The sequence below is a fragment of the Callorhinchus milii genome, unplaced genomic scaffold, assembly GCF_018977255.1.
Source record: "Callorhinchus milii isolate IMCB2004 unplaced genomic scaffold, IMCB_Cmil_1.0 Scaffold3, whole genome shotgun sequence".
NCBI classification, from domain to species: domain Eukaryota; kingdom Metazoa; phylum Chordata; class Chondrichthyes; order Chimaeriformes; family Callorhinchidae; genus Callorhinchus; species Callorhinchus milii.
The window spans coordinates 108972-129258 of NW_024704744.1; the positions used below are offsets into that span (position 1 = coordinate 108972).

At 57.1% G+C, this 20287-nt stretch overlaps 2 protein-coding genes across 2 annotated transcripts in view; both read left to right on the top strand.

Moving 5' to 3' along the window:
• Window positions 1-9957: 9957 nt before the first annotated feature.
• Window positions 9958-12191, top strand: LOC103190580 (pro-opiomelanocortin). The gene is made up of 2 exons (XM_007911414.2): window positions 9958-10120; window positions 11292-12191. The coding sequence occupies exons 1-2, from the start codon at window positions 9995-9997 to the stop codon at window positions 12189-12191; spliced, it is 1026 nt and encodes a 341-aa protein (XP_007909605.1). The 5' UTR covers window positions 9958-9994.
• A 3014-nt stretch (window positions 12192-15205) lies between these two features.
• The window catches only part of dnajc27 (DnaJ (Hsp40) homolog, subfamily C, member 27), a gene marked incomplete in the record, with an annotated part of 9955 nt that continues 4873 nt past the window's right edge, over window positions 15206-20287 (top strand). Inside the window, 1 exon segment of the mRNA XM_042333225.1 lies at window positions 15206-15339. Within this exon segment, the coding sequence (XP_042189159.1) occupies window positions 15250-15339 (90 nt within the window).

Below are 20287 nucleotides of genomic sequence, written 5' to 3' on the forward strand. Positions count from 1 at the left end.
GCGGAGAGTGGGAATAATGCCGGTCATTACTGCAGGTTGTCAGGAAGCAGCTTAGTCAATACCACTGCACATACTGAGCCGCACGGCGGACTGGGAGAGAGGGATTGAGAGGGGGAGAGAGAGGGATTGAGAGTGAGGAAGAGAGGGACATTGAGAGGGGAGAGAGAGAGATTGAGAGGGGGGAGAGAGAGGGATTGAGAGTGGGAAAGAGAGGGATTGAGAGTGGGGGAGAGAGAGAGAGATTGAGAGGGGGAGAGAGAGAATGAGAGGGGGGAGAGAGCGATTGAATGCGTCAGAGAGAGAGCCAGGAGGATGATGAGGAGTCCTGCAGTGGTTGGTTAGTGACAGAGCTTTGGCAAGGAAGGGCAGGTTGGAAATGGTAGTATGAGAGGTGAGAGGGATCAAAGGTTGTTTTTTTGAAAGACTATGTGTTTGTCTCAGAGACATCTTGTTTCCTTGTGTCAAACTTCGACTGTGAGGAGATGCTGGATTTCCTCAAGTCCAAAATTGAGGGAAACCGTTCAGCTACTTCCGCCCTCCCAACCACCACTCCGTCCCCTTCTCCATCCACACTCCGACCCCTACCCATCCCTCCATCCACATCAGCAACAACACCACCAAAATTACATTTGTTTAGCGCCTTTCACATTGGGAGGACGTCCCAAGGCACTGGAAATCTTCAAACCTGTCTCCCCCTCCTATCTCATGACCACCATATGCAGCATGAAACACATCACCTGCTCCCTTGACCCCATCCCCACCCCTCCCCTTACCTCTCAGTTCCAGCTCTACTCTCCAACACCATCATCGCTCCCTATCATCTGGCATCAAATTGGTCATTTTCAATCTACGACTGTTTGTGGGACATTGCTGTGCGCAATTGGCTGCCGCGTTCGCCCACAAATATACAGTCAATTCACTTTACAGTGTGTTCTGTGAAGCGCTTTGGGACGTCCTCCTGACGTGAAAAGCGCTATATCAAATGCAAGGATTATTATTATTATTATTATTATCGTTCCCATCCCCCTAAAAACAGCTACAATCACCCCCATCCTGGCAAAACCTTCCCTGGACCCATCCCTGCCTTCTAACTACCGGGCCATCTCCAGCCTCCCTTTTCTTTCCAAGGTTCCTTGAAAGAGTCGTTGCTTCCCAGCTTCACTCCTTCTCTCCGACGACTCCCTTCACGAGCCTCTCCAATCGGGTTTCTATGCTGCTCACATCGTGTCCATTTGTGACCAGGGCTCCCTCGTCCTCTTTGACTTCTCTGCTGCCTTCAATACTGTGGACCACTCCATCGCCTCTCACCTCAAGATTCTGTCTTGAATGCTTCAGGTCTTATCTCTCACCCCGTCTCCAATTTTTCTCCGCCAACAATTTCTCTTCCAGCCCCCGCACAGTCTCGTGCAGTGGTCCTCAGGGCTCTGTCCTGAGTTCCCTCCTCTTCAACCTCTACATGCTCCCCCTTGGTGACATCATCTGCAGACATTGGCTCAACTTCCGCATATACTGGACGACACCCAACTCTATCTCTCTGCCTCCACCCTCGATTGCAGAACAAGTGATGTCCTGACAGACTCCCTGTCTGACATCAAGTCCTGGATGAGAGCCAACTTTCTACAGCTGAATATCAGCAAGTCTGAGGCTCTCCTGATTGACTCACACCAGCGCCTCAGCACCTCAGGCACTGGCAGCATCAGCATCCACGGCTGCACCACGCCAGTTAGGAACTTGGGCGTCTTGTTCGAACTTCAACTGTCCTTTCTCTCCCAGTTCCATGCCTTGACCGGTTCTGCCTTTCCCCATCGCCACAATATTGCCCAAATCTGTTACTGCCTCAGCCCTTAGGCCGCCGAAACCATCATACAAGCATTTGCTACCTCAAGGCTTGACTTAGGAAACTCTCTCCTTGTCGGCCTCCCCAACTCTTCCCTCCACAAGCTGCAGATCATCCAGAACTCTGCAGCTCGTGTCCTCTCATGCACCAGGCTTCGTGACCCCATCACCATGACCGTTGCCCGGCTCCACTGGCTCCTCATCCCTCAAAGGATAGAATTCAAAATCCTCGTCCTCACTTTCAAAACCCTCCATGGCCTCGACTTCTCCTACATCTCTGACCTGCTGACCCCTGTCCGCTCCCTCCGCTCAGCAGGCTCCGGTCTGCTCCAAGTCTCCCACCCATCAGCAGCCGGGCTTTCAGCCTCTCTGGCCCTACCCTTTGGAACCCCATCCCATGGAGTCCTGCAGCTCAGTGGTTAGAGCACTCGCTTTGCAAGTGAGAGACCTGAGTTCAATTCCAAGCAGATCGAAACCTTGGGCAAGTTTCCTTATTCCACACACCTAATAATAATCCCTCCAAAAAAAAATAAACTGGTCATTTCAATCCACGGCTGTTTGTGGGACGCTGCTGTGCCCAATTGGCTGCTGCATTCGCCCACAAATATACAGTCAATTCACTTTACAGTATATTCTGTGAAGCGCTTTGGGACAGCAAGAAGACGCGACAAGTGCTATATCAAATGCAAGGATTATTATTATTATTATTATCCCACAATCCCTTGGCTTCGCTCCCTCTCTTGCCTCCTTTTTGACCGTGCCTTCAACTGCCCTCCTACCTTTCTGCCCTCCCTCATCCCAACTCTCCCCACCACACTTGAGTCCTGATCATGGCATCATAGAATCTAAGGACTATACAGCACAGAAGGATGCCATTCAGTCCATCAGGTCTGTGCCGGGTCTTTGAAAAGAGCTTCCAAATCAACGCCACTCCCCCACTCTCTCGCCATAGCTCTGATCAACCCCACTCCCCTGCTCTCTCCCCATAGCCCTGATCAACGCCACTCCCCCACTCTCCCCCCATAGCCCTGATCAACCCCACTCCCCCGCTCTCTCCCCATAGCCCTGATCAACCCCACTCCCCGCTCTCTCCCCATAGCCCTGATCAACCCCACTCCCCGCTCTCTCCCCATAGCCCTGATCAACCCCATTCCCCCACTCTCTCCCCATAGCCCTGATCAACCCCACTCCCCTTCCTTCCCCATAGCCCTGATCAACCCCATTTCTCCGCTCGCTCTCCATAGCCCTGCAAACTTGTCCTCCCCAAATAATCTACTCTCTTAAAAGTTTAAGTGATTCCCTGATCAGAACCTTGGGACGTCCTCCCGACATGAAAGGCGCTTTACAAATGTAATTTTGTTGTTGTTGTTGCCCAGTGTTTTGCGCTGCCGGGAATCAAACCCAAGTTGTCTCGTTTGTGAGGTGAGCGCTCTAAACACTGAGATACAGGATTACACTGTGGATTAAGACAACACTGAGGAAATCTGTGACACTAAATTGCAAACATTGGGATGACATCTTCCCCATAATTCTTTTTATTTGCTCAGCCGGGTGTCTGACCCACGTGGAATCACATCACCTGCTTAAGAGTCTCCAAACCAAACTGAGATTTCCACACATACTCTACACATAGAAACCCAGAGATTGTTATAATGGAATGCACACTCTCCCTGGAGAGAGAGCGCCAGTGGGGAACGAGCCCCAGCACAGACACAGTGGGGAGAGAGAGAGAGAGCAGGGAATGGAGTTAGAGTGGAAAGTTTACCTAATTCCAGAAAGCATTAGGTGCACGTTTGCAAAAGCCAAGGCTTGGGAACCCCACAGTGTACGTTGGACTAACTGCTGGAGTCTAATCAGCTAAAACCACATAACTTGCCATTGATATTGCTGTCTGGCAAGCTTTCCCGATGCATGTCCACCCTATCCATTAGGGATTTGGCTTCCAGGTTAACAGGAGCTGAGTGGAGGATTTCCTATCCCCAACAACAACTTGCACTTATATAACACCCTCCACACAGAGTAGCATCTCAGAGCACTTAGCAGTAGAGGAGTATGATTCTGAACTGTGTGGAACGTGGCAAAGAGGTCCAGGAGGGCGAGGAGGCAGAGGGAGCCCTGGGCACAGATAGAGAGAACTTTCACAAGCGCTGTCTCTGGGCTGTGGGCAGTCAGGGCGACAACCAGCCTGGAGGGGCTCGAGGAGGGAGTGGGGGGAGACGTGTGGCCCAAGTTAACCTGCAACAATGTGTCCCAGGACTTTGGCCAGGAAGGGCAGGTTAGAGATGGGACGCGAGTGTGAGAGATTAGAGGCATCCAGGGTGGGGTTTGAGGAGGGGGTGATGACAGCGGTTTTCAGGGGGAGGGGATCAGAGCCTGAGGAGAGAGACCAGTTGACCGTGTCGGCCGGCAGGGGGAGAGGAGGGGGAGTAGAGTCAGGAACCAGACTAGAGACTGTCACAGTGGATGGGCTCAATTCCGACATTCCATGTCAAACATGGGAATGGGGTTAGAGTAGAGAGCTCCAGTGGGGGAGTGATCCCCAGCACAGACACGATGGGGACAGAGAGAGAGAGAGACAGAGAGAGAGAGAGACAGAGAGTAGGGATGTGTTGAGAGGGCGCGGCTGAGTGTTTTAGCGGCTGATGGAAAGCGGAGGTGGGGGTTGGGAGCCATTAGGCACGAGGTCACGGCAGCTCTGAGCACCTGCCCCGACACATGGGAATCAGCTCAAGATCTCAGGCTCTCTGCTCTCACACACCCACACACAGCCCTCTACACAGCCCCCCCCCCACACACACCCACACACAGCCCTCTACACAGCCCCCCCCACACACACCCACACACAGCCCTCTACACAGCCCCCCCCCCCCCACACGCACACCCACACACAGCCCTCTACACAGCCCCCCCCCACACACACCCACACACAGCCCTCTACACAGCCCCCCCCCCCACACCACACACACAACAGCCCTCTACACAGCCCCCCCCACACACACCCACACACAGCCCTCTACACAGCCCCCCCCCCCCCACAGCCCTCTACACAGCCCCCCCCCACACACACACACCCACACACAGCCCTCTACACAGCCCCCCCCCCCCCCCACAGCCCTCTACACAGCCCCCCCCCCCCCACACACACACCCACACACAGCCCTCTACACAGCACCCCCCCACACACACCCACACACAGCCCTCTACACAGCCCCCCCCCACACACACCCACACACAGCCCTCTACACAGCCCCCCCCCCCCACAGCCCTCTACACAGCCCCCCCCCCCCCACACACACACCCACACACAGCCCTCTACACAGCACCCCCCCACACACACCCACACACAGCCCTCTGCACAGCCCCCCCCCCCACACCACACACACACACAGCCCTCTACACAGCCCTCTACACAGCCCCCCCCACACACACACACCCACACACAGCCCTCTACACAGCCCCCCCCCCCACACACACCCACACACAGCCCTCTACACAGCCCTCTACACAGCCCCCCCCCACACACACCCACACACAGCCCTCTACACAGCCCCCCCCCCACACCACACACACACACAGCCCTCTACACAGCCTCTACACAGCCCCCCCCCCACACACACCCACACACAGCCCTCTACACAGCCCCCCCCCCACACCCACACACAGCCCTCTACACAGCCCCCACACACACACCCACCCACACACAGCCCTCTACACAGCCCCCCCCCCACACACACCCACACACAGCCCTCTACACAGCCCTCTACACAGCCCCTCTAAACACCACAAGCTACTGAGAGAGAGTGAGGATTGAGAGCGATTGAGAGAGAGACACGAGAGGGACACAGAGAGAGCGATTGAGAGCAACTAAGAGAGTGAGAGAGACCGGGTGCGAGAGAAAGAGGCAGCGAAAGAGGGGAGTGAGAGCGACTGAGAGAAAGAAAGAGACACACAGAGAGAATGATTGAGAGCGAGTGAGAGAGACAAAGAAAGAGAGACAGAAAGAGAGTGAGGGATTGAGGGTCTCTCACTCTCTCAGTCTCTTACTCTCTCAGTCACTCCTAATCCCTTACTCATTTTCTCAGGCACTCTCTCATACTGTGTGCATGTGTGTGGGTGGAGGGGTCTCTATCTCCGTCTCTCTCTGTCTCAGTCACTATACTACCTCTACAACATCCATCCACACTCCCAGGACATGGTTAGAGACACAGTAAAGCTCCTCTACACTGTGTGTCCACACTCCCAGGTCAGGGTTAGAGACACAGTAACGCTCCTCTACACTGTGTGTCCACACTCCCAGGTCAGGGTTAGAGACACAGTAACGCTCCCTCTACACTGTGTGTCCACACTCCCAGGTCAGGGTTAGAGACACAGTAAAGCTCCTCTACACTGTGTGTCCACACTCCCAGGTCAGGGTTAGAGACACAGTAAAGCTCCTCTACACTGTGTGTCCACACTCCCAGGTCAGGGTTAGAGACACAGTAACGCTCCTCTACACTGTGCGTCCACACTCCCAGGTCAGGGTTAGAGACACAGTAACGCTCCTCTACACTGTGCGTCCACACTCCCAGGTCAGGGTTAGAGACACAGTAAAGCTCCTCTACACTGTGTGTCCACACTCCCAGGTCAGGGTTAGAGACACAGTAACGCTCCTCTACACTGTGTGTCCACACTCCCAGGTCAGGGTTAGAGACACAGTAACGCTCCTCTACACTGTGTGTCCACACTCCCAGGTCAGGGTTAGAGACACAGTAACGCTCCTCTACACTGTGTGTCCACACTCCCAGGTCAGGGTTAGAGACACAGTAACGCTCCTCTACACTGTGTGTCCACACTCCCAGGTCAGGGTTAGAGACACAGTAACGCTCCTCTACACTGTGCGTCCACACTCCCAGGTCAGGGTTAGAGACACAGTAACGCTCCTCTACACTGTGCGTCCACACTCCCAGGTCAGGGTTAGAGACACAGTAACGCTCCTCTACACTGTGTGTCCACACTCCCAGGTCAGGGTTAGAGACACAGTAACGCTCCTCTACACTGTGCGTCCACACTCCCAGGTCAGGGTTAGAGACACAGTAACGCTCCTCTACACTGTGTGTCCACACTCCCAGGTCAGGGTTAGAGACACAGTAAAGCTCCTCTACACTGTGTGTCCACACTCCCAGGTCAGGGTTAGAGACACAGTAACGCTCCTCTACACTGTGTGTCCACACTCCCAGGTCAGGGTTAGAGACACAGTAAAGCTCCTCTACACTGTGTGTCCACACTCCCAGGTCAGGGTTAGAGACACAGTAAAGCTCCTCTACACTGTGTGTCCACACTCCCAGGTCAGGGTTAGAGACACAGTAACGCTCCTCTACACTGTGCGTCCACACTCCCAGGTCAGGGTTAGAGACACAGTAACGCTCCTCTACACTGTGTGTCCACACTCCCAGGTCAGGGTTAGAGACACAGTAACGCTCCTCTACACTGTGTGTCCACACTCCCAGGTCAGGGTTAGAGACACAGTAACGCTCCTCTACACTGTGTGTCCACACTCCCAGGTCAGGGTTAGAGACACAGTAACGCTCCTCTACACTGTGTGTCCACACTCCCAGGTCAGGGTTAGAGACACAGTAACGCTCCTCTACACTGTGTGTCCACACTCCCAGGTCAGGGTTAGAGACACAGTAAAGCTCCTCTACACTGTGTGTCCACACTCCCAGGTCAGGGTTAGAGACACAGTAAAGCTCCTCTACACTGTGTGTCCACACTCCCAGGTCAGGGTTAGAGACACAGTAACGCTCCTCTACACTGTGTGTCCACACTCCCAGGTCAGGGTTAGGACACAGTAACGCTCCCTCTACACTGTGTGTCCACTCTCGCAGGTGAGGGTTAGAGATACAGTGAAGCTCCTTCTGCACTGTCGTCCACACTCCAGGTTCACAGCACCAGTAAGTACTTGACGAGTTGTTGTGAGGTGTCAAGTTGAGGTGCTAATCCTGGGAGACAGGGGTGGAAAAGGGCAGCGTTCTGCTTGGTCTCTGCACATCCGTCCTCACTGCATTTGGGGATTAGTGCAATCAGTCAGCCTCCTGCTCCCTGCCTGTGACGAGGGCTGGGGAGAATATAAAAGGCAGCTTCAGTCGGGGGAAAGGCAGAGCGAGTGGAGAGCGGGAGCGAGAGAGCGAGAAGTGTGAAGAGAGAGGAGCCAAGAGAGACGAGTGAAGAGCGAGCAAGAAAGAAGACAATCACACACTTTCAGGTAAGATGGATGGAATTCATAGCAGCTCAGAATCCCTCCGCCTGACCCCTTCCCTCTGGCTCACATCCTCCCTACATCTCACGTACAGTGTATCCTGTGAAGCGCTTCGAGACATCTTGACGACGTGATAAGTCGCTGCATCAAATGCCAGGATTATTATTTTGACTCATCTCACAGCCGCCTCTCTCCCTGATCCAGTGACTTTTACTGGGAAATGTTTACACTTCCGGAGTTTCCCGTACACACTGCAGGAGTTTGTGAGTTCGAGCCCCCCACCCCCCACCCCTCACACTCAAGCGCAGCACTGGGAGAGAAAGTGCCACATTATCAGAGACGACGTCATGTGAGACATTGAACCCCGCTCCCCCCCCACCCCCCAACACCGGCTGTTCAGGTGGATGTTAAAAATCAGTTCAAGTCCGATTAAAGTTTTTTCTCTCTCTTTGTCCTGATCATAACTTACTGCTGGTAAACAAAGTGCGTGTGGAGTAAGGAAACTTACCTAAGGTTTTGCCACATCCGTGGAATTAAACCCAGGTCCTGTCTGTCACTTGCGAGGCGAGTGCTCTTACCACTGAGCTACAGGACTGCGGAATTTGTTTCTCCTTCTGATCTCCCTCGGTCACCCTCCTCGTTCTCCAGTCATTGCCCATCAACCACCCACCCACTCTACTTCCCTCTCCCCACACCCTGGCCATAAACCTCTCCAGCCTGGTCTCCACCACTCAGTGTAAACCTCTCCAGTCTAGTTTCTGTGCTGTTCACAGCCTTGGTCAAAGTTACACATGACATTCTTTCCATCTGTGACCAGGGTTCCCTCTGACTCCTTGTCCTTTACTATCTTTCTGCCATCTTCCACCCTGTTGACCAATGTGTTCTGCACCACCTCTCCTCTCAGCTCCAGCTTCACAGCTCTGTCTTTGCCAGGTTTCATACGAACCTGTTCCACTGTCTCCACTTTGTATCTGGTAGCCAGCTAACAGCTTCTCCTGCAGCCCCCACATTGCCATGTGTGCCATTCCTCAGGGCTCTGTCTTTGGTCTTCTCTTTAATTTCCCACTCCCACCACAACCCTTCAGGCCGTCGAGACTCTTATCCACGCATTCATCATATCTAGACTCAACTAAACCAACTCCTTGCTTGTCGGCCCCCAACTCCTCCCTCCACAGGCTGCAGATCATCCAGCCCCATCCTCACCCCCACCAGGCTCCCCGACCCCATCACCCCCATCCTCACCCCCACCAGGCTCCCCGACCCCATCACCCCCATCCTCACCCCCACCAGGCTCCCGACCCCATCACCCCCATCCTCACCCCACCAGGCTCCCCGACCCCATCACCCCATCCTCAACCCCCACCAGGCTCCCCGACCCCATCACCCCCATCCTCACCCCCACCAGGCTCCCCGACCCCATCACCCCCATCCTCACCCCCACCAGGCTCCGTGATGTGTAAGGTGTGGAATGCTGTAGCTCAGGGGTTGGAGCCCTCGCCTCGCAAGCAAGAGACCTGGGTTTGAGTCCCGGGCCGGGCAAAATGTTGGGCAAGTTTCCTTACTCCACACACATACATCTGTTTACCGACAGTAAGAAGGAACCTGGTTGTTAGTCGATTGGTTGATCACTTTCCAGGGATAATAACCCATTCATAATAATCATAATACTGATGTGGGACGCTGCTGGGAGCAATTGGCTGCTGTGTTTCGCCCACAAAATACAGAGTCACTACACTTTGCAGTATATTCTGTGAAGCTCCTTGCAACGTTTCAAAGAAGTGATAAGGCACCGCATCAAATACAAGGATTATTGTAAAATGTAATGTTGTTGTTATAGAATATGATGATATTAATTGTGCTGATGTGTTGCCCCCGGCAGCTGAGCGGGTGAGGGAGTGAGGGAGCAGACGAGAGGACGAGGAGATGGAGCTGTGCGTGTGGACCCGAGTGGTGTTGCTGATGGCTGTGCTGTGGGCTGACAGTGCAGGGGCTCAGTGTGGGGACCAAGACCCTGACTGTCACCTCAAGGGCCTGGACACCAGCCTCCTGGTAACTGCACCCCCTCCCACCATCCCCCCACCATCCCATGATGCCCCCATTCCTTGCTCTCCCCCCATCGTGTCTGTGCTGGGGCTCACTCCCCACTGGAGCTCTCTACTCTAACCCCATTCCCTGCTCTCTCTCTCTCCCCCCATCGTGTCTTTGCTGGGGCTCGCTCCCACTGGAACTCTCTATTCTAACCCCATTCCCTGCTCTCTCTCTCTCCCCCCATCGTGTCTTGCTGGGGCTCGCTCCCACTGGAACTCTCTACTCTAACCCCATTCCCTGCTCTCTCTCCCCCCATCGTGTCTGTGCTGGGGCTCGCTCCCCCACTGGAGCTCTCTACTCTAACCCCATTCCCTGCTCTGTGGAGGAATGTGTAACGGTGGATCTTACATAGGCCTCTAATGGGATGTGTAATGGGGCGTATGATGGCGTGTGTAATGGAGTGTGTGATGGCGTGTGTAATGGGGTGTGTGATGGTGTGTGTAATAGGGTGTGTGATGGTATGTGTAATGGGGTGTGTAATAGTGTGAGTAATGGGGTGTGTAATGGTATATGTAATTGAGTGTGTAATGATGGGTGTGTGATGGTGTAAGTAATGGGGGGGTGTGATGGTGTGAATAATGGGGTGTGTGTTGGAATGAGTAATGGTGTGTGTAATGGGATGTGTAATGAGGTGTGTAATGGTGTGTGATGGTGTGTGAAATAGGGTGTAATGGGATGTGTGATGGTGTGTGATGTGGTGTGTAATGGGGTGTATGATGGTGTGTGAAATGGGATGTGTAATGGGGTGTGTAATGGGATGTATAATAGTGTGTAATGATGTGTGTAATGGGTTGTAATGGGGTGCATAATAGTGTGTGACGGTATGTGGAATGGGGTGTGTGATGGTGTGTGTAATGGGATATGTAATGGGGTGTGTGATGGTGTGTGTAATGGGATGTGTAATGGGGTGTGTGATGGTGTGTGTAATGGGGTGTGTGATGGTGTGTGTAATGGGATGTGTAATGGGATGTGTGATGGTGTGTGTAATGGGGTGTGTGATGGTGTCTGTAATGGGATGTGTAATGGGGTGTGTGATGGTGTGTGTAATGGGGTGTGTGATGGTGTGTGTAATGGGGTGTGTGATGGTGTGTAATGGGGTGTAATGAGGTGTGTGATGACATCTCTCACACAGGCCTGTAATGAGGTGTGTAACAGAGGGCGGAGCCTGGAGGTCCCGCTGTTCCCTGGGAATGGTCGGCTGATGCCGGTGGCTGAGGCCCTGCGCAGTTACGTGATGGGACATTTCCGCTGGGACAAGTTTGGGAAGAAACGAGGGAACAGCTCGAGGTCAGCGCGGGGCGTGTGGGGGCCACGCTGGGCCTCCCGGGAGCTGCTCGGTCCACGGGAGGACAAACGATCCTACTCCATGGAGCACTTCCGCTGGGGGAAGCCAGTGGGCAGGAAGAGGAGACCCATCAAGGTTTATCCCAATGAGGACACCTCAGCCGAGGGCCTGGGGGACGAGCTCAAACGTCAGATCTCCGCAGAGGCCTGGGGCCCCGGAGAGGCCTGGGGCCTGGGACGGGAGATCTGGGGCCTGGGAGACAAGGCCTGGGGCCCGGTACAGGCCCAGGGTCCCTGGGGCCCAGGTGAGGAGACCTGGGGCCCAGAAAAGGAGACTTGGGGCCCAGGACAGGAAACCTGGGTTCCGGGGCAGGAGCCTGAGCAGAAGAAGGATGGGAAGTTGTACAAAATGACCCACTTCAGGTGGGCTGAGGGCTCCAAGGATGGCCTGCGTCAAGCGGGGTCTAAACATCTGCTTCCCATGTTCCCCAAGACCCCCGAGGCCAGCCTGCCCCAGGTGGGTGCCAACGAGGCCGAGGTGGAGGCTGAGGATTTGGAGAATGAGCTGGGCCCCGAGGAGAAGAAGAATGAGGAGGATTACAAAATCGGCCACTTTAGGTGGGGGTCACCACTGAAAGACAAGCGCTACGGGGGCTTCATGAACTCCTGGGACCGCAGGCCACTGCTCACCCTCTTCAGGAATGTGATGGGGAAGGAGGGTCCAGTTGGGAGGGGCCTGGGGCAGTGAGGCCCCCAGTAGCCTATTCCCCACCGAGCCTCTGTATATACGTCTTTGTCCCCCGGCCCTCCCCCGCCGCAGCCCCTCCTATTTATTGCCTTGTACGATATGTAAATGATGGTTGATGATTACACACGTTTTTGCGGCTAAACATGGCTCCTCTCTCTGTTTGTTACACTCGGGAACACACAGTCAGTCACACACAGGGAGGCCATTCAGCCCAGCAATTCTGCGTGACTCTCACAGCCAGCTCCCCCGCCCTGCCCCTGTAATAATAATAATAATAATAATCCTTGCATTTGATATAGCGCTTTTCACGTCGGGAGGACGTCCCAAAGCGCTTCACAGAACACACTGTAAAGTGAATTGACTGTATATTTGTGGGCGAACGCGGCAGCCAATTGCGCACAGCAATGTCCCACACACAGTCGTAGATTGAAAATGACCAATTTATTATTGTTTTTGGTTTTGGAGGGAATATTATTGGGCTCTGTGTGGAGTAAGGAAACTTGCCCAAGGTTTCGCCCTCTGCCTGGAATTGAACTCAGGTCTCTCACTTGCAAAGCGAGTGCTCTAACCACTGAGCTACAGGACTCCCTCTCCCTTATCCTCTCCCCCACCCCACCCTCTGCCACTCTCCCCTGCACTCTCCCCTCTGGCCTCCCTCCCTCGCCCTCTCCTGTTCCCTCTGCCCTCTCCTTCCCCTCGCCTTCTACCTTTTGCCCCGCCCTCTTCCCTTGCCCTGCCGTCTCCCCTCACTGTTAGTGTGACACTGGCTGCATACCCACAAACCTGCTCCTATACAATCGTACAGCACAAAAAGAGGCCATTCGGCCCATTGAGTCTGTGCCGGCTCTTTGAGAAGAGCAATGTAATGTCATACTGCTTGGATTTGTGGCACGCGGAGCACAACAAAAATCTCTCCACAATTAAGGGCTGATAATGGGGAAACCCTACAATCCAGAGCTCTACCGGGTAGGATGGTCCCAGCTGGACAAGCAGCGGGAAAGCTTGCCAGACAATGCTATTAATGACAAATTATGTGGTTTTAGTTGGTTAGACTCCACCAGTTACCCCAGTGCACACTCTGGGATCCCCAAATCTTGGTTTTCGCCAACCTGCGCCTAATATCATCTGGCATCGTTCCCATTCATCTAAAAACATCTACAGTACAACAACAACAAGATTCCATTTATAGAGCGCCTTTCACGTCGGGAGGACTAGCCAAAGCGCTGGACAGTTGGGTCAGGACCCGAGCAGGGGAGAAATGGTCAGGGTGAGGGGAGGGAAGGGAGGGAGCGAGGAGGGGGGGATGGTGAGGGGAGGGAGGGGGCGAGGAGGGGGTAGAGAGCGGAGCTGTAGGCTGAAGGTCAAAGAGAAAGGTTTTGAGACCGGCCTTGAAGGAGGAAAGGGAGGAAGCGGCGAAGGCACTGGGGATGGAGTTCCAGAGCCTCGGGGCTGAGAGGCTGAAGGCCACCGATGGTCGGGCGGTTGGGGCGGGGGATGTGGAGCAGACCGGAGCCGGAGGGACGGAGGGTACGGGCAGGTAAGTGGGGGATAGTAGGTTGGAGAGGTAGGAGGGAGCGAGGCCGTGAATTGCTTTGTAGGTGAGGATGAGGATCTTGAATTGGATCCTCTGGGGGATGGGGAGCAGTGGAGGTGAGGGTGAGGGCGAGGGTGAGGGTGAGGGTGAGGGCGAGGGTGAGGGTGAGGGTGGGAGTGAGGGTGAGGGCGAGGGTGAGGGCGAGGGTGAGGGTGAGGGTGGGAGTGATGTGGGCGCGGTGTCTGGTGCGGGACAGTACACGAGCTGCAGAGTTCTGAATGACCTCTCTCACCGTCTCCTTTGTTGCCTCCAATGGTTTCTCCTCCAGCCCCGCACTGTCATGTCTGCCGTCCCCAGGGCTCTGTCCTTGGTCCCCGCACTGTCATGTCTGCCGTCCCCAGGGCTCTGTCCTTGGTCCCCGCACTGTCATGTCTGCCGTCCCCAGGGCTCTGTCCTTGGTCCCCGCACTGTCCCGTCTGCCGTCCACAGGGCTCTGTCCTTGGTCCCCGCACTGTCCCGTCTGCCGTCCCCAGGGCTCTGTCCTTGACCCCCGCACTGTCATGTCTGCCGTCCCCAGGGCTCTGTCCTTGACCCCCGCACTGTCCCGTCTGCCGTCCCCAGGGCTCTGTCCTTGGTCCCCGCACTGTCCTGTCTGCCGTCCCCAGGGCTCTGTCCTTGACCCCCGCACTGTCATGTCTGCCGTCCCCAGGGCTCTGTCCTTGACCCCCGCACTGTCATGTCTGCCGTCCCCAGGGCTCTGTCCTTGACCCCCGCACTGTCCCGTCTGCCGTCCCCAGGGCTCTGTCCTTGACCCCCGCACTGTCCCGTCTGCCGTCCCCAGGGCTCTGTCCTTGACCCCCGCACTGTCATGTCTGCCGTCCCAGGGCTCTGTCCTTGACCCCCGCACTGTCCCGTCTGCCGTCCACAGGGCTCTGTCCTTGACCCCCGCACTGTCCCGTCTGCCGTCCACAGGGCTCTGTCCCTGTCTCCTCTTTGACATCTGCATTCTCCCCCTCGGTGACACCATCCGCAGACATGGGGTCAACTCCATATGTATGCGGATGGCACCAACTCCACCTGTCTGCCCCCACCCTCAGCCCCAGGGCCACTGCTGCCCTCACAGACTGTCTGTCTGCCCCCACCCTCAGCCCCAGGGCCACTGCTGCCCTGACAGACAGCCTGTGCCTGGGGTCAGTGTTGGGCTGTAGTTGGGGCTGGGGGCGTGTGTGGGGGCGGGGCCTGTGTGGGGCGGGGCGTGTGTGGGGGCGGGGCCTGTGTGGGGGTGTGGCCGCGGTGGGGGCGGGGCCTGTGTGGGGCGGGGCCTGTGTGGGGCGGGGCCTGTGTGGGGGCGGGGCCGGGGTGGGGGCGGGGCCGCGGTGGGGGCGGGGCCTGTGTGGGGCGGGGCCGCGGTGGGGGCGGGACCTGTGTGGGGCGGGGCCGCTGTGGGGGCGGGGCCGCTGTGGGGGCGGGGCCTGTGTGGGGGCGGGGCCGCGGTGGGGGTGTGGCCTGTGTCGGGGCTGTGGGATGGAGACCAGGGCCCGGAGCGGCACCGCCACCGCCAGGAAGTGCTTACGGGTCAAAGTGATCAGCCTCGGCTGTGCTGAGGTGGGCAAGGTAACCGCCCCCCCCCCCGGCCACCCCCCCACACACAGCCCCCCCCCCCACAGAGCCCCCCCACACACACACACACAGCCCCCCCGGCCTGACCACCCCGGCCTGCCCCCCCCCCCCCACACACACACAGCCCCCCCCACACACACACAGCCCCCCACACACACCCCCCCCGCCCGGCCACCCCCCACACACACACAAGGTAACCGCCCCCCCCCACACACAGCCCCCCCCCCACACACAGCCCCCCCCCGCCCGGCCACCCCCCCACACACAGCCCCCCCCCCCCACACACACAGCCCCCCCACACACACAGCCCCCCCCCGCCCGGCCACCCCCCACACAGAGCCCCCCCCCACACACAGCCCCCCCCCCCAGCCACCCCCCACACACAGCCCCCCCCCCCACACACACACACAAGGTAACCGCCCCCCCCCCCCCGGCCACCCGCCACACACACACACAAGGTAACCGCCCCCCCCCACACACAGCCCCCCCCACACACAGTCCCCCCCCCACACACACAGCCCCCCCCCACACACACACAAGGTAACCGCCCCCCCCCACACACAGCCCCCCCCACACAGCCCCCCCACACACACAGCCCCCCCCACACACACACAAGGTAACCGCCCCCCCCCACACACAGCCCCCCCACACACACAGCCCCCCCCACACACACAGCCCCCCCCACACACACACAGGTACCGCCCCCCCCACACACAGCCCCCCCCCACACACAGCCCCCCCACACACACAGCCCCCCCCGGCCTGACCATCCCGGCCTGCCCCCCCCCCCCACACACACACAGCCCCCCCCACACACAGCCCCCCCCGCCTGCCCCCCCACACACACACACACCGCCCCCCCCACACACAGCCCCCCCCGCCTGCCCCACCCCCCCCGGCCTACCCCCCCCCACACACAGCCCGCCCCGCCTGCCCCCACCCACCGCCTGCCCCTAACCGACAGCCCCTACACCCCCAAATACCCCCCCCCCCCACACACACACACAACAACAAGATTCCATTTATAGAGCGTCTTTCACGTCAGGAGGACGTCCTGAGGCACTGTACAGTTGGGTCAGGACCCGAGCATTGGGGGGAAATGGTCAGGGGGAGGGGAGGGAAGGGAGGGAGCGAGGAGGGGGAAATGGTCAGGGTGAGGGGAGGGAGGGAAGGGAGGGAGCGAGGAGGGGGGAAATGGTCAGGGTGAGGGAGGGAAGGGAGGGAGCGAGGAGGGGGGGATGGTGAGGGGAGGGAAGGGAGGGAGCGAGGAGGGGGAAATGGTCAGGGTGAGGGGAGGGAAGGGAGGGAGCGAGGAGGGGGGGATGGTGAGGGAGGGAAGGGAGGGAGCGAGGAGGGGGAAATGGTCAGGGTGAGGGGAGGGAAGGGAGGGAGCGAGGAGGGGGGGATGGTGAGGGGAGGGAAGGGAGGGAGCGAGGAGGGTGGAAATGGTCAGGTTGAGGGGAGGGAAGGGAGGGAGCGAGGAGGGGGGGAATGGTCAGGGGGAGGGGAGGGAAGGGAGGGAGCGAGGAGGGGGGAAATGGTCAGGGGGAGGGGAGGGAAGGGAGGGAGCGAGGAGGGGGGAAATGGTCGGGGAGGGGAGGGAAGGGAGGGAGCGAGGAGGGGGGAGATGGTCAGGGTGAGGGGAGGGAAGGGAGGGAGCGAGGAGGGGGTAGAGAGTCGAGACGGAGCTGAAGGCTGAAGGTCAAAGAGAAAGGTCTTGAGACCGGCCTTGAAGGAGGAAAGGGAGGAAGCGGCGAAGGCACTGGGGATAGAGTTCCAGAGCCTCGGGGCTGAGAGGCTGAAGGCCACCGATGGTCGGGCGGTTGGGGCGGGGGATGTGGAGCAGACCGGAGCCAGAGGAACGGAGGGTACGGGCAGGTAGGTAGGGGGACAGTAGGTCGGAGAGGTAGGAGGGAGCGAGGCCGGGAATGACCTTGTAGGTGAGGGTGAGGATCTTGAATTGGATCCTCGGGGATGGGGAGCAAAGGAGGTGAGCGAGGGCGAGGGTGGGAGTGATGTGGTCGCCCCACACACCCTACACCCACCCCTTACACCCTCCCCAGCTACATCCTCCCCCCCCCAACCCCCCCTACACCCTCCCCACTACACCCCCCCCCACACTCATCCCCTACACCCTCCCCATCTACACCCTCCCCATCTACACCCTCCCCTTAACCCCTACACCCTCCCCAGCTACACCCTCCCCAGCTACACCCTCCCCTTAACCCCCTACACCCTCCCCGCTACACCCCCCCCACACACACACACCCTACACCCTCCCCAGCTATTATTATCATATTAAAATATATTATTACACTAATATACTTTATACTGTCAGTCTGGGCTGTGCTGAGGTAATCAATACATTATTATATTATTGTACTGCAATAACAACAACAAAATTCCATGTGTAAACCACCTTTCGTGTTGGGAGGACATCCCAAGGCGCTGGACAGACAGAGTTATGGACCCAAGCTGGGTGTCGGGGTGGGGGAGGGTGGAGGGCGGTGGGTGAAGCAGGATGATCGAAAGCACGGTCGAAGAGGAGGGTCTTGAGGTCGGTTTTGAAGGTGGTGAGGGAGGGGGCGAGGCGGAGGGACTGCGGGATGGAGTTCCAGACGGTGGGGGCAGAGTGGCAGAAGGCCCTCCCGCCTGTAGTGGGGCGAGCGAGGCGGGGGACGTGAATTGGACAGAATACTCTAGCTTAGGCCCAACCAGCAATTTGTAAAGGTTTAACATAACTTTCTTGCTTTTATACTCCTGGCTCCTTCCTGATTGATATCTCCTCTCCCCTCTCATCGCTGTCCAAATCTACACTGAACACCTGCTCATAATGAACGACTTCAACCTCCATCTAAACAATAACACAATTCTATGTGTAAAGCTCCTTTTAACGTTGGGAGGACATCAAAAAGTGCTGGACAGACAGTCCGAAGCTGAGGGGCCCAGAAGATGAGAGCCACCCCGCCACCACGGCGGTTAGGTTGTAGGGTGTGATGGAAGGTGTAGGTGGGTGGTGTGGCCTTGAGTGATCCAGGTTTCAGTGAGGGCGAGGATGTGGATCAGGGAGGAGAGGTTGGTCCCTCTGGTTGGGGACCGCTGAGCCTTGTGGTGAGAATGGGGGACGGGGCAGTCAGAGTGGCTGCTGTTAGACACCCAGCGGCAACTCCCACGGTGGGCCTGACGGAGGATTCGCGGCTGGAGCAGAGGGAGGCTGTGGGGAGGACGAGCAGGGATAGGAGTCTGTGAGGTCGGTGGGAGAGGAGGACTGAGCGGGAGGAAGTGAGGGTAGAGGACGGGTGGGGGCATTATAGTCACCAATATATTATATACTATACTGTGTACTGTACACAGTGATCAGTCTGGGCTGTGCTGTGGTGGGCAAGGTAACACCATCTATTATATCATTGTACACAATATATTTTTCTAGCTGTACCCATTGCAGCTTGACTTGCAACCAAAGGATCCAATATGGAATGTAGATTGACACACAGACAGACATTTCATCTTGATCTATACTCACCTGGGAGGACTCCTTTGGGGGGACTCATTTTGGCCGTACTGTTCTTTGAGTGGGCAACCCATTCTGGTGCGCTGTTGCAGTCCTTTCATCATTGAAATGCAGCCGCGCTGTTCTTTGTTCTTTTTCTCTCTTTTGTCTAAGATTTTTACTGATCCTTGATGAAAGGTTTGATTTTCGCATCTTTATAATGATAAACATAAATGTATAATTTATAATCACTGGGATGTCCTCCCGACGTGAAAGGCACTTTAAGATTGTGATTTTGTTGTTGTTGCCGCAGCTTAGCTTCATCTGGGTTCTTTATTTGGTTCTTGCCGCCAGTTGGCGATGTGTGGGTTCTGTGATGCAGGTGCCAAGGTCAGTCGGCACAGCCACCAGGTGTAACTGCCGTAAAAAACGCAAAACTGAAAATAACTCATGAACAATAGGAGATATACAAAAACAATTTGCCCATGTCACTCCCAATGCAAGACCTTTCCGATAGGTATAAATCATGTCTTTATTCAATCAGTTTTTGAGATCCTTCTTGAAGTGCAGAGAGACAGACAGACATTTTATGTTTTATTCTATAGAAGAAGATATATAAAAGAAGATATACAGAAGATAAAGTAATTTTACCGTGTGTGAGAGTCCAGCAGTGATTATAAGATGTGCCATATATGTCTGTGTGTGTGGGACTGTGTGCGTGAAACGGGGAGCGGCGGCAGGACAGCACGGGGAGGAGCCTGGGCCTACCTACCCAGGTATTTAAGGTCGCGGCGGCAGGGAGTGCAGCCGCACGGGGAGCGGCGGCAGGGAGTGCAGCCACACTGGGGAGCGGCGGCAGGGAGTGCAGCCGCACGGGGAGCGGCGGCAGGGAGTGCAGCCGCACGGGGAGCGGCGGGAGGGAGTGCAGCCGCACGGGGAGCGGCGGGAGGGAGTGCAGCCGCACGGGGAGCGGCGGCAGGGAGTGCAGCCGCACGGGGAGCGGCGGGAGGGAGTGCAGCCGCACGGGGAGCGGCGGCGGGGAGTGCAGCCGCACGGGGAGCGGCGGCAGGGAGTGCAGCTAGGGGGGTGTGGGGGCGAAGCAGGGGAACCCGCTGACGTCATAGTTTAGTTTTCAGGAGTGTGCGCGCAAAAAAAACCCTCTGCGCCCCCCCCCCCCCCCCCCCCCCATGGTCCTGTTGGGTTGGCTCAGCCCCAGCCTATGGGATAATGCCATCCACCTGACCGCTCGCTCCCGGTCCCCGCGTGCGCATTATGGCTGCCGCTTTGACCCGAGCCCCCTCAGCCCCTCCCCCTCCTCTCTCCCCCAAACCCTCCCCCTCTGCATCTCTCCCGCTCTCTCCTCCTCTCTCTCCGTCCCTCTCGCCTTCTATCCCCACTCGACACCCCACCCCCTCCCTCTTCTCCAGTCTGGGAATCCTCCGCCGGGCTCAC

Coding starts and splice junctions, on each gene's coding strand:
- LOC103190580 (XM_007911414.2), top strand. CDS start 9,995: ATGGAGCTGTGCGTGTGGACCCGAGTGGTGTTGCTGATGGCTGTGCTG. Junction 10,121..11,291: donor GCCTGGACACCAGCCTCCTG/GTAACTGCACCC, acceptor TCTCTCACACAG/GCCTGTAATGAGGTGTGTAA.